The following is a 13,687-nucleotide window of genomic DNA, read 5'->3' on the forward strand; positions in this document are numbered from 1 at the left end:
TGAACCTGCCTGGTTTCACCCCAGAGCCAGAGAACTCACCCACAGGCTCGTGGAGTGCCCCATATGCACGGAGCCAAGCCGGGAGCCAGTCATCCTCAGCCTGGGACCTCAGGAGTCAGGTAAAAATGGATGAATTTTACAGTAAAGGCCAATAATCACGGCCATCGATACACCTCATGACCCAGCAGAGGCAAATGCAGCTTGTGGGATGTCACAATCAGGCTGGGGTCTAAGCCTGACCCTAAAGCCTTCCTCCTGGACCTCACAAGGGATCATGGTCTCCCCGTTCTTAGCTTCTGGAACCATGAACCTCTTGCTCACCCTCCCTTGCCTAAACATACTACATTGCCTGGAAATGTTCCTAGGCTGACTCCTCCACTCAACAGTGTAGTCTGTTCAGGCAGGGCCAGCAGGCTGCTTTTTCCCCAGTGGCAGCAGAGGGTGGAGCACAGGGAGGGGAACGCAGGGAGGAAAGGAGCTAGTGGCAGGGGTCCCCAATGCCTCAGCCAATTGCCCATCACACCCCTCAATGTTCTGATCCTTGAGATATTCACAGCTCCCCAATACCCAGGGATTTATGTCATTGCCAGGGAGAAATCATCTGGCTTTCCAAGCCTGTGGTGGGGTCCTTTGTTGTGTGCCCAGTTTGGCTTACCTGTTAGGGGAGTAAGCACTGAAGTCAAAGATGTTTGAGTCCTACCCCCAAAATTAAGCTATGACACTATCCTTTCTACGTCACAGAGCTCCTATTAATAAATTTGGGGTTTTAAATCCCTTCTCCATGATATTGTGAGCAGGGGCACAGCTAGGTTTTATGGAGCTTGAAGCCCTTACAGCTTGATGGATTCTCCAGTGAGGAGTCCTTCAGCTTTAGCTTCAAGGTACAATATATCACTGCTCCCTGCAAGAAAAGCAGAAAATGCCACACACCCCTTGCCCTGTCTGCTTTACAGCAAAGATGTGGGTTCACAATCCAGGTTCCACCAATCTAAAGCCACATCCAGGCTGAGAATCAGAAGCTAGCACCCTCCAGAACCCCTTCTGGTGGCTGATGCAACAGTAAGGACTGCCCCCTCATATCCAGTGGTAATTGGTACAGTAGTTCAGGTGGCAACTATCAGTCCCCAGACCTACCCTGTGGTCCAGGGAATTTGGGGCAATTCTCTTTGCGTGGTCTCAACTCTGCTGCCTTGACCTTCCTAGAGATTTTGGGAGCTTTTTTTCCCTTTTAGTCATTTCTTGAGCTCAGTACTAAGCCTTCTGCACAGTCAGCTTCCCTTTAGTAAGAATTTGCTTCCAGAGCTAGGTGTCATAGTTTGCAGTTAGGACTCTTACTCTGCTCTCCTCCAGGGCTTTGGCCTCGAATGACCAAAGGAAGACAGAGCCTTCCACCCGCCCAAGCTCACAGCAAGCCTGATACAGTTACATTCACCCTGTGACCTGCCCTCCAAGCACCGATCCTGCTGCCAACCTCTTGTTCCACTACACGTTCTGCCTGGCTTGCTGCCCAGACCTCCCCAGCCTTCTCTCTTTCCACCTTCTCTCCTCACTGCCTCCTTCCAGACTTATCCAGGAGGCTCTAGATTCCATGCTCTGGGCCCAGAGCTTACCACTTTCTGTATTAGCACTTGTGGCTCCAGCCATGGCTGATTGCTCTTCCCTAGGACAAATAAGATGGGAAAACCTGACCCATCTTTGTCCAGGAGACAGGTCTCTGCAAGCCTAATTCACCCTCTGCTCCTCACTGCAGCCCCACAGCAAAACCTTCCTCCTCCCTTCACTTCCCTTCTTATCGCGTGACCTTGGACAAGTCCCTTCATTTTCATGTTTTGGTTGTCAAACTTTACAGGCTGTAAACTCCAATCTGTAGCACACAGGTTAATTATGTTTATTTCTGTATATAGGATTTTTCCTGTCAGGACAAATAGAAGGTTCACCTTACCTGGGCAGGTGATGGGGGTGGGTGTGGGCTCCTGGGAGACGGGGCAGAGAGAGGCTAAGGGAGACCACAAGATAAAGAGGCATCTTGTCTGATTTCTTGCTGAAGACTCAGGTGAATATAAATGTCAACGGCTTTGTTGGAGTGTGGTGCCAGAGACATGGGGGAGAACGGGGTCTGTGGTGCGTGTGAGTGGATATATAGACTTCAGAGCTCAGCTCACCACAGTGCCCCTCCACTCCTAGACAGGGAGGAGACACCCTTCTCAGATGCTGGATGATGCATCACCCAAGGGAGGAGAGAGATAAGGGGTAAGAAAGAGCTTGAGTAGGAACCAGGTAGTCTGAACTATTCCCAGTGCCCAGAGGAAGTGGGGGCACCAGCTTTGCTTTCCATGAAGAATGTGACAGTTGGGAACCTGGCTCTGAAAGAGGACTGGAAGGGAAGTCAAGAAGTGGCGATAAAGAAACAAGGAGTTTGGGGATGCAGTCCTTTCCTAGTGCAAGGGAGGGCTCCCAAACTCCAGGCTACCCCAGTAACGGCCTGTGCCCTGTGTATTCTGGTTCTCTCCCCGCTCTAGTTTCCTCCTGGCCCTGGTGACCGCCACACGCACTGCTAAGGCCCGTGGTGCGTGTCGGTGGATGATGCCCAGCTGAAGCTGCTCGGGCCGCGCGGCAACACCAGGTCCAGGGAGAGGTCACGCTGCTCGTCCTCGGAAAACACGGGCCGGTAGCCCAGCAGTTGCAGTGCGCCAGCACACAGCTCCTGCACACGGCGGATTTTGGCAAAGGACAGCGCATGGCGCCAGGCCTGGGAGACGTTGAGTGCGTCCCTGGACGTGGTCTTGAAGGCCTCGCGGCGCGCACCGGATCCTGACCCGTGAGTGATGTTGTGGATCCAGGCCTCCAACTGCGGCGTGAGGCTCAGGCCAGCGAAGGCATAGAGGGCGCGGATCTCGGGCAGCGGTGCGCGCGCCAGGTCCTCGAAGCGCACTAGTCGGTAGCGGCCACGCAAGAAGGGAGGTGGCTTGCGGGTAGCGGCCTCAGCGATGCGCACATGGCTGCGGCACACCTCTCGCACCACGCGCAAGCCCGGGTCGGCCTCCACCCACGTGCCGTTGGTGCCTAGCACGATGCCGTTGTCACGTGCCAGCGCCTTAGCTGTCTGCTCGCGTGAACGCAGTACGGCCCGCGGGTCGCGCACCAGGTGCACAATGTGCAGGTTGAGCGCTGGGTCGGTGAGCAGCGGGTAGAGCACCTGCAGGTTGAAGAAGCGCACCTCCTTGAGTACCACGTGGCTGTAGGAGCGGCAGGTTTCCTGGGCCAGGCTGAAGGGCCTCCGTGCGCACAGCGGCTTGCACACAGCCTCGCTGCTGATGGCTCCACGCTGAAAGGCACTGCAAGCCGGCGGTGAGCACAGTGCACGGCTCACCGCCCACTGAAAGAGGTCCGAGAGGTTGCGACGCCATGGCAGGTACGCATCGAACACCTCCATGTCACATAGGAACACCGAGCGCACCAGGTCACGTACTGCCATGTGCAGCGCCGGCGCGCTGCCCTGCGACAAGGCAGACCACACGTGCCACGCAGGCTCCATTAGGTAGAAGACATCAGGGTGCTGGCTGAATAGCTGGCCCACAAAGGACGAGCCTGAGCGCCACGAGGACAGCACTAGCACATGCACTCGTTCCTCTCCACCCGCTGGGGATGACAGCCTGGGCCGGGAAACCAGGAAGAGCAGGAGCCCCGTTTGCGCCAGCAGGAGCGCAGTCACTGCAGTGCTGGAGATGCGTGGCAGCCACATGCTGCTGGCCGGAGCCTGTGGGACGGGAGTTTAGCTGTTACGGTCCATAGCCCACTTGTCCATTCCACACCTCAACTCCTGCCCAGTGATTGCAGGGGACAGTCCTGGGAATGTGACGTTAGACCTAAGCCATGATCTAGTCGATGCAGAGCAAAAGGCCAGTGGCAGAATGCTATGGGAAATCTCTCATTTCCTCTCTCCCTCCCTCCCTATCTGATGAAAGAAATATTTTAAAGACAAAACTGCCTTTGGTTAAAAATTTCTTTTGGGGAAACATTTTTAGGCTGCTTAGCTAAACAGTTGATGGGTGACTCGGTTCCCTCAGGTTGAATCCTGGCTGAGAGGCTTCCTAGCCTGTGATCTTGGACCAAACACTTAATCCCTCTGTGACTCAGTTTACCCATCTGTAAAAAAGGGATAATACTGGTCCTAGAGTATTAGAATAAGCATAGGGGCAGGGCAAATGTACTAAACTCCCATAACTGATAACTCGCCTTTTCAACATACTAAGCTTCTGCATTGTTTGCATTTGTTTAAACAAGCAGATACAACGTGTGTTATTAAAAATAAACAAATAAATAAAAGACAAAGAACACCAACTGTTGCCATCATCCATGGGGAGTGAAGTATTGCAGGAGGCATAGACTCCAGAGGGCGGGTATCCTTCTGGACCCTGCGTGTTTGCAGAAGAATCCAGCTCAGGGAGAGGTAGGATGGAGCCAGAGAAGCTGGGAGGGAAGAGCAGAGTCAGGCCCCTGGTGGCTGCTTGCCCATTCCCTGCTGAGGTTACTCACCACTGTCCGGAGGGGCTGGGATGGCTGCCCACCTCAATCACAAATCCATGGGGGATGCCTGGAGGGGCCTCAGGTCCTGAGAAAGCAGGAAGGAGGCTGGGTCAGAACCCCACAGGGGAGACAGCCCTGCACATTGGGAGGGCTTTGCCTTCCCAGGCTGTCAGAAAGTTCCATGCGGTAGGAGCAAAGCTGCCCTGCCCCAGGCTGCAGCTGGGCACAGGCCCGATGCTGGATACATTTTTCCAAATGACTGAACTGACTGTCTCTCCTGCTAAGTGCAGGAGAGAGGACTGTCTTTGAGTTCCAACCATGACACTTAGGAGCTATGAGGCCTGAGGCCAATGACTTGAATTCTCCAAGACTCAGTTTCCTCCTTTGTAAGTTGGGAATAACATTTAACCTCTCCCAGTTGTGGTGAGAACGCTGGTACAAACACAGATGAGGAAAGGGCTTGTTAAGGTGCCGTACTTACTCCCCATGTCACTGTTGTAGTGTTGGGCTGTGTCTGGAGAGGAGGAGCCATGGGAGATCACCTAGATGAGACACCCTGAGGTCACCTATGCTTTGAGCCCAGCCCCTCCCAGGCCCACTTCTTGCCCCCAACTGCCCCTGAGTCCTTTGGTGAATCTTTTATTTTTAAAATACTTTATTTATTTATTCTTAGAAAGAGAAGGAGAGAAACATCGATGTGAGAAAGAAACATCAATTAGTTGCCTCTCACACGCACTCTGGCTGGGGGCAGCACCCACAACTCAGGCAAGTGCCCTGACTGGGAATTGAACCAGCGGCCTTTTGCCTTGCAGAACACCCAACTAACTGAGCCACACCAGTCAGGTCATTTGGTGAATCTTTAAAATGTCATGCTTGCACGTGACACTGAACCTCCCACACCCCAAGGTCCCTGGGGTGCTTTGGAGGGAAGAGGCCTGGAAGTTTCCTCCTTGCTTTCACAGCATTTGCTCCCTAATAACACCCACCCTGTCCATGTCACCAATGAGAGAAGCCAGGGTCTAGACTGTGAGCAGATCCCATGTCTGCTCCTTCCCCTTATCGGGAGCTGCAGGAGTGGGTGGATGATGCCCACCATCGGCCATCTGCTGACTCCAGAACTACCTCCCGGATTCCATGCCCACTCCTGGAAAACTTGGAAGCACCCATCTGCTCCACACTTGTTATATTCCCTCCTGGAGGGTGTGCTTCCCCTGAGAACAGGGGCAGGAGAGGAAGGGAACCTGAAACTCATGTGTGCTGACATAAATCACCTCAAGTGCGAGATGCTATGCATCCACTCTATGATTTCATTCAGCAGCCCCTGAGGTGAGCATTATGATCTCAGTTTATTAGGTGAAGGACCCAGGGCTTGGAGTGACAGCAGGAAGCTGGGACTCCAACCCAGGACTGCCATTGCTAATTTCTGGCACTTTCTGATCATAGACTGCTGGCCTCTCCAATCCCTGGGAGATGCCTGCATAGTGCAGAACCCTGATGCTTTGGTTGGAACACGGCTGCCCTGGACAGCCCAGCCCTCCCCTGGAGAGAAGGATCTTGACCACAGGCCAAGGTGTTTGTTACCTGCACTGCAGGGAAGCCAGAGGTTTTCTTAAGTGACTCACCCAATACAGGAACTATCTGATCCTGTTGCTGGACCTTAAGAACTAGGAAGGGGAGTTGAAACATCCTATGCCACTCAGGGTGTCCAGGTAAGTCCAGGTCCCCATAAGGATTCTTACGTTCAGCACACCTACCAATTGCCCCAGCGTTCAAAGTTAGGAAGAACATATCAGCCAGGCATTGTAATGTGTACTTTATCTTTGTGATTGAATTTTATCCTCCCCAAGGCCCTAGGAGATAGAAATTATCCCTGTTTGTTTTAAGTGAGGCCAAGGGCTCAGAGGCATGAATATGCAGCTAGTAAGGCACAGGGCAGAGGTTTAAATCCAGTGCAGAGTTCTGGGTCCCATTCCTAAGCCTTTGCCCACTGATGCTCCCCATCCTGGAAGGCCTAGTTCCCTCCCCTATGAATTCTTTCCTTTTTAAAGTCTTTTTTTAGAGGTATATCTTTATTATATGTTCAATTTTTGGAAAAGGTAACACATAGAAGTGGCACAAAATAATACATGTACAGATAAGGGTATCATGGGCTCATGGTTTGTGAAAAATTAGGAAAGCGGCCCAATCCCCTGGCAGACACAGCCCCACCCTGCAGCACAAGAGACCCTCAGTCAAAAGGAAGTGATATTCTCTGTTCCCTACGTCTCTCCAGGCCCTCCCCAGAGGCAGCCCTGCCTCCAGCTTCCACCAGGTCTTTCACGGTATTGGTAATGATGATGAAAATGACCATATATTTCAGGGGAGGAAGGTGGATGGACAGTACAAGAGGCCCTAGAAAGAATAGAAAGTTTCCTCTTCTACCCTGATGCCTAGGACCCCCTTCTGCCGTAGTCTTTCTCAGCTACTGCAACAGTTCTATCAGAAAGTCTTTTGAAAATTTATTTTTGTCAAAATAATCCACATGCTTGAAAAAGCATAAGGTATCCCTGGAAGTTTATATAAGAGAGTATTATTTGTTCCCCTTGAAAGGGGAAAGAGCTGGGAAAGGACCATTTTATAATAAACCCTTTTTTGTACCTACTGAATTGACCCATATGAACATAGTACCTATTTTAAAGTAACTGTATTAAAATACTTTTAAATATACATAGTTTAAAAAGTCAAATTATAAGTTGTTCTCTTGCTTCAGAATCCCATCTAACAAGAGGCTTTCAAGTCTGTTAGCTGTTTCTTCTGCTAATTATTCCTTCCCAATTCTTTTAAAAAAGCATCAATTATGACTGTTACAATTTATGGCATTTTATAGCCACTTATTGTAATGAAAGATAAGGATTTATCTTCTCTATATACATACATACACAGATAGAAAGAGAGGTATATACACACTTTTCTTCCCCCCTCTGGCCTTCTAAGATAAGTTTTGTTTAAGTCAATATTTAACATTTATGTTATATGACTTTATGAAATGGTTCACAGCTAAAGTATGAAAGGACTGAGAAGACATTTCCTTTCTTGAATAACCTTGTGTTTTCATCAGAGTTGAATTGCCTTAGAAATTAAAACTGTATTAGAAAAATTGAAAGTTAAAATTGAGAAAGGGAGAAAAAGATAGAACAAAAAGGAGAAATGCTGGATAAAAGAGGGGAAATAGAGAAAAATATTAAAAAGCAAGGGGCAATCCAGGAGGTTCAATGCCCAGGGTCCCTATCATGGTAGAGCTGACAATCTCATTGGGAACATTAAAGACACAGCCATGAGATGGTCAAGGGACCAGATGGTGGTGTGAGTGAGTGGCCCAGACATGCAGCACCACGGGAGGGCCATGATGGCCCTGGCGTGCATACTTCCCTCCTGCATTCTGGCAACATCCCCCACCTGCGCCCTCCCCAGTCCCTACTGCACAGAGCTGCCGCAGCTGCCTACATGCCACGTCTGCTCATGCCATTCTCCTCCTCAGCCTCCCCTGCTTTCCAGCCTCACTTCCCATGACTCCCAAACAACATCCTTCAGACAATTTGGAATCATCCCTGCCCCCTGGGCAAGCTCCATGCTCCCCTACTCCGCCATTGTGAGGACCCAGCCCTCACTCCCCCCTGGAGTCACCTCAGCTTCCTCTGAAGACATCTCACACATGCCTCCCTCAAGGCACACACCACAGTGCCCTGCATGACACTGCCTCGCCTTCTTGTCTGTGAGTGACTTGAGGGCTGGGGTTTTGTTGTTTACCAAGTGAGCAGCCATTTTCAGGCACCCAGGGTGGGGCTTGACCCTGCACAGGTGTACAGGACAGGGCTGTGTGGGTCCAACTCGGTACCTGGGCCCCCTCCTTCTGATAAAAGTCTCCAGGTTTCTCTTTGAAGAACCACCCGTCACCCACGACAAAGGGCATGTGGTTTGGATGGGGCTGACCCACCCCCCCCTGGTTCTTAGGGGATTGTGTGTCTCAAGCCTGGCTCTTCTATGTATTCCACACACTATCCATCCTCTACAGGGACGGGCTAAAGGGATGGATATCAGCTCCGAGTCCGATCCAAGGACTTTTGCAGATCTGGCCTGCGTATGCAGCCAACACAGGAGGGAACCGAGCAGAGAAAGGAAGAATGAGAGTTCATGCAAGCCGACAGCATCTGGGTCTGTGGACTTCTCGGTTGGGACCAATACTCCGTTTTTGTTTAAGGCAGTGTGAGTTGAGTTCCTGTAACTTACTACCATGAGTTCTGATTAGATGGTGGATCCCATTGGTGGGGTGAGGTGGCCTGAGGGCAGCACTATAAAGGAGCAGGGGCAGAGGTTCTGGAAGGCTGGTAGCGCTCTGTGTCTTGGTGAGGGTGCTAATTACATGTGTGTGCTCAATTTGTGAAAAGTCATCAGGCTCTACTTATATGATCTGTACTCTTTTCTGTATGTATATTTCAAGAAAAAGTTTGAAATCCTGACTAAGATAATAAGTGTCATATCAGAGAAGGCTCCAAAGACTGAATGGATAAATAATGATAACTATTTGCTGATCGAAATCAGATGCTCTGTGATCCAAGTCCAAAGGGGGGTCATTCCCCACTTATGCCACATTTCTTTCTACTGAGCATCTTAGAGTTACAATACCTTCTACATATCCCTGACTATTTCTTGGCCTGAGAGCTAGAGGAAGGAGCTATTGTTCTACCTGATCTGCAGTCAGGAAAACAGAATAAGGGCAGGGAATGGTTTGCCATGGCATGGGCTGAGCTGGGGGCTAGGAATCTAGCTCTCTCGGCAGCACTGACTTGTAGCCCAGTTCTTGTGCCCTTAACTCAGCAGCAGCTCCTGTCACCAGCCTCTCCCAGCCCTGGCAAAGAATCTAAGGGAGTGAAATGTAATAGTAGGTATAAATTCCTGGCTCAGATTTCTCTCAGTTTGGCATCAGCTGGAGGCCATCCCTGTGCAGGAATCCCAAAGGCCAGAGAAAATGGATTCCGGATGCAGAATCAGTGGACTCTAGGTATTGGTTCACCCTGGGCAGCTGGGGGCAAAACAGCTCAATGGAGCCCAGGGCATCCATTAGGGAGAAGGCTGAAAAGGAGGGGAAGAAAGAAGGGAAAAGGGAGATGAGGAATAAAAGGGAAAATAAGAGAAAAAGAAAATAAAGCAGAGAGCGAGAAAAAAGGAGACAGAAGGAGGAAGATGAGTGTTTATGGTGGGGTGGGAAGAACCATCAGTAAATACCATCTTTTGAGGGCTTCCTAAATGCCAAGCCTTTTCCACATATCTTAAGATTTAATCTTCACAATAACCCTGTGAAGTAGACATGATGCTCATCCCTACTTTACAGATGAAGAAACTAGGGCTTAGAAAGAGTAAGGAACTTGCCTAGGGAGCCCACCCAGTGGCTGAGTCAGAATTTGAACCCTAGTAGTCTTAAGTTTAGAGCTTTTTACTATATAGTATCAAATGGCAGAACACAACAAAACATACACACAGATACACCTACCAAGTGTGTCAAATGTTTGTAATACCACTTGTGTTAAAAAACACATGACTATCAAAGGACACCCATAGATGGAAGAAATATTTGCAAAGCATATCTATAGCAAAGGACTTTCACCCATAACATATAAAATGCTGTTACAACTCCACAAGAAAAGACAACTTGATTCAGAAGTGGGCAAAAGACTTGAGTAGAAATTTCTCCCAAGAAGAGGTACACATAGCATATAAGCACATGAAAAGATGCTTGATGATTTTAGTCATTAGAGAAATGTCAATCAAAACTACAGTGAGAGCCCACTTCCCATTCACTAGGATGGCTATAATGAAAAAGATTGATAATAATAAGTGTTAGTGACAATGAGGAGAAATTAGAGCCCCCCTACACTACTGATGGAAATGGGAAATGGTGCAGCTGCTGTGGGAAACAGGCAGTTCCTCAAAAGTTTAAAAAGAGTTACCAAGTGATATAGCAACTCCACTCCAAAATATATCCATATAATTGAATATTATCTGGCAATAAAAAATGAAGGACTGATACGTGCTATAACATGTGATTAATGCACAACACTGAATATACTATAAACCAGTGAACTGTATACTTTAAAAGGGTGAACTTTAAGGTATGTGAATTATATCTCAATAAAGCTATTATAAAAATAACTATACAAATATGTATAGAATGAAATCTGGAAGGATGCATGCTGAATAGTAGTGATTATTTTGGTATGGCCCGATTAATGTTTTTTCTTGTGAATGTTTGGCTGTATTTTCCAGACAGTTTACAATAAACTTTTATTACTTTGGTAATCCTAAAATCAGTTCTTTTTAGTTAGTTCAAGGAGGCATGGGTGGAGTTTGCCCACTCCAGCTTCCAGTGCAAATCTACCTCCCAGCTGACATGGTACCCAGTCGACTAGAGGACAGGCGCGGGGGATGAATTCCCTCCTATGCAGAGATAGGTGTTCATTCTGTGGCAGAACATGTGTCTGGCCCGAAGCCCTAGCCACATCTGCCATCTCTCTAAGAGCACCTGCACAGCATCAGCTAGAGCCAGGGAGGCAGGACATGCACAGTCCAGATGCTGCTGGAGGAAACAGATTTGCCTGCAAGATTCTATTGGGAAATGAAATCAAATTAGTCTGGGAAAAGAGCCTCAAGTCCCCTGGCTCAGAGTCACCCTGAGGGTACTTCAGAGCAGATAACACATAAACCCCTTTCCCTGGCTCTGATTTTGGGGATCCTCAAAGTACACTTTGCATGGCACCTAATGGTCTAAATGACAGAACCTGACAGCTGGAGGGCCCGCCAGTCTGGGGCTTCCACCTCTCCTCTGCAGTAACACACACATGGTGTAGAGGCAGTGAGGGTACATTAGCATGTTCCCTTGTGTTCCCCCAGGTGTTGACTGAGCCCTTTTAATACGGAGAAAATCTGGAATGTTCTCTGGTTTGTTTTTGTAAACTTTTATTTTGATTGATCGATTTTTAAAAAATAAATCATTCTTACCCATCAGTGAGTTGAAAAAAGGGACTGTTTTAGAAGAAATCAACTCAAAACACATAATCAACTGCAAGAAGATATCTTTAAAGTAACCAGAGAAATAGTAATATGAACTGAGTATTAGGTGGTATTGTGAAATCATTGTTAATGCTATTATCTTTACCCAGAATTCTCTTGTTCATGCATTCCTCTCTCCCCTTACTAGACTAGAGGCAGAGCCTAGTCAGTCTCATTAGGGGGAGTACAGGGTAGCACAGTGGCTGAGAGTGTGAACTCCACTTGATAATTCATTGGGAGATCTTGTGTTGGTTACTTCATTTCTGTGTGTTTTTTTCCCCCCTAATCTATAAGATGGGGAAAATAATACAGGGGTAGGCAAAAGTAGGTTTACATAATACAAATAAATAATACAATAAATAATAAATCAACAATAATACAAGAGTAAACTGTGTTTTTTGTATTCACAACTGTAAACCTTTTGCCCTCTCCTGTATAACCCAATGCATAGGCTTGATTTGATGATTAAATGAGTTAATATATATACATAAAACACTTAGAACAATGTCTGGAACATAGTACACTTCTAAGTACTTGTTCAAGAATGTTCCAAACCGTGGATTATAACTATATTCTATGAATCCAAGGGAATCCTTGGATCTCATAAGGAAAACTCAAGGACAATAGCCTAACCAGGTCCAGCTGACTCTAGTGTCCTAGCAACAGAACGAGGCAAGCCAGGGAGCGGCAGACCATGTATGTTCAAAACATAAAACATAGAGTAAAGGCCAGAAGCCAGGCTGGTTCAAATCCTGCCTCTATAACCAGTGAGGTGTGTGGCTTTGAGCAAGTCACTCCTAAGCTCTCTGTGCTTCAGCAGACTCCTTTATAAAGAAGCTATCACAGCACCTACCATACTGGTTGGAGAGGAGTAAATGGAACAATCTAATCCTTAGCATAATCAGCGCTATGGGCAGCACACTATTCTTATTAGCTCTGGCACTTGGCTCACTCACTCACGGTTTCAGGGCACCCAAATCCTTTCTGCTCTTTTGGCCTCAGTTTTCCCATCCTCGTGCCTCCGGTACAAGAGGGAAAAGAAAGGAGAGTTAACATTGGCTGGACATCTATGCTGAAGCCAAAAGAGGTCTCTATTGTTTGCCAAGGCAGGGGCGGCCAGACTCAGATCAGCTGGATCTGGTTCCAAATTCACTCACCAGGGTGCTTCTCCTCAAGAGTTCTGTGGAAAAAAGCCCTTCGAGAGCTATCTAGATTAAAGCCATATCCTTTGAAACTCAAGTTTCCAGAGATAAAGGATCCCCAGCAGTGATCTCGCGTGCCGCTGAAGCCCCAGGAAGGCACTTTTAAACTAGTGCTTGGGGCAGCGATGCCCTTTGCACTTTCTTAAAAGAACCACGACCTTCAGCTCTTCCCTCACAACCCGACTCCCAGGGGCAAGATCAACACCCCCCCTCCAACTGTGCCACTGGCCCAGCCCCAAGCCCTTCCAGGTTGGGGGTATCCGCGCGGAGATGGGACGAAACCAACGTATCCCAAAGCTTGGGGTCTTTGGCTGACCTGGCACGGCTCCCGAGGCTCGGCAAAGGCTTCTTGTCGTCTCTTCCAAGTTCCACTTCACAGTGTGCTGTCTCTTCACTGAGAGTCCGCAGGGGCTGATTTGCTCCGTAGGGGCCCAAGGATACTAAAGGGCACCCGGTGATACCAGGGATGGGTCTTCACGAATACCAATTTATTGGAGGCACCTGGAGACCCAAGGCGGAGGGAACCTGGAAACAAGGCAGGAGTCCCCGTAAAGAAAGAGGCGCCGTAAAAATGGGATGTTGGGGTGGGGGCAGTCCTGGGGCTGCAAGGACCAGATCCCCCCTGACCCGGGGTCCGCACCCGTACCAGCCCCGCGGCCCTGCGATACCTGTGCGGCCGCCGGCGGCCCGCGCGCTATTCAGCGCTGCCCGCCTGGAGCGGAGCGCACACAATGAGGAGCTTTCAGACGTGGCTGCGGTCCCGGAGCCGGCGGGCGGGAGCCAGGGCGGGAGGGAAGGAAGAAAGAAGCCGGTTGGCCCCCGGGTCCCGCTACCCTGCCCGCCACTGACCGGGGGGCCACGCCTCGGGGGAGGGG

At 49.1% G+C, this 13,687-nt stretch overlaps 1 protein-coding gene across 2 annotated transcripts; it reads right to left on the reverse strand.

Annotated features, from left to right (window-relative positions):
- Positions 1-1,962: 1,962 nt before the first annotated feature.
- Positions 1,963-13,582, reverse strand: CHST6 (carbohydrate sulfotransferase 6). Of its 2 annotated transcripts, XM_090259774.1 has the most exons (4): positions 13,481-13,582; positions 13,129-13,337; positions 4,537-4,612; positions 1,963-3,757 (listed from the first exon to the last, which is right to left on the reverse strand). In XM_090259774.1, exon 4 carries the CDS (start codon positions 3,740-3,742, stop codon positions 2,555-2,557), a length of 1,188 nt encoding a protein of 395 aa, XP_090115900.1. In that variant the 5' UTR covers positions 3,743-3,757; positions 4,537-4,612; positions 13,129-13,337; positions 13,481-13,582; the 3' UTR covers positions 1,963-2,554. The 2 variants fall into 2 exon arrangements, with proteins under 2 accessions (XP_090115900.1, XP_090115899.1); XM_090259773.1 differs by lacking the exons at positions 4,537-4,612; positions 13,129-13,337; positions 13,481-13,582 and adding an exon at positions 4,343-4,450.
- Positions 13,583-13,687: the final 105 nt, after the last annotated feature.

This window comes from Furipterus horrens, unplaced genomic scaffold (genome assembly GCF_987537825.1).
Source record: "Furipterus horrens unplaced genomic scaffold, mFurHor1.1.pri manual_scaffold_13, whole genome shotgun sequence".
Classification (NCBI taxonomy): domain Eukaryota; kingdom Metazoa; phylum Chordata; class Mammalia; order Chiroptera; family Furipteridae; genus Furipterus; species Furipterus horrens.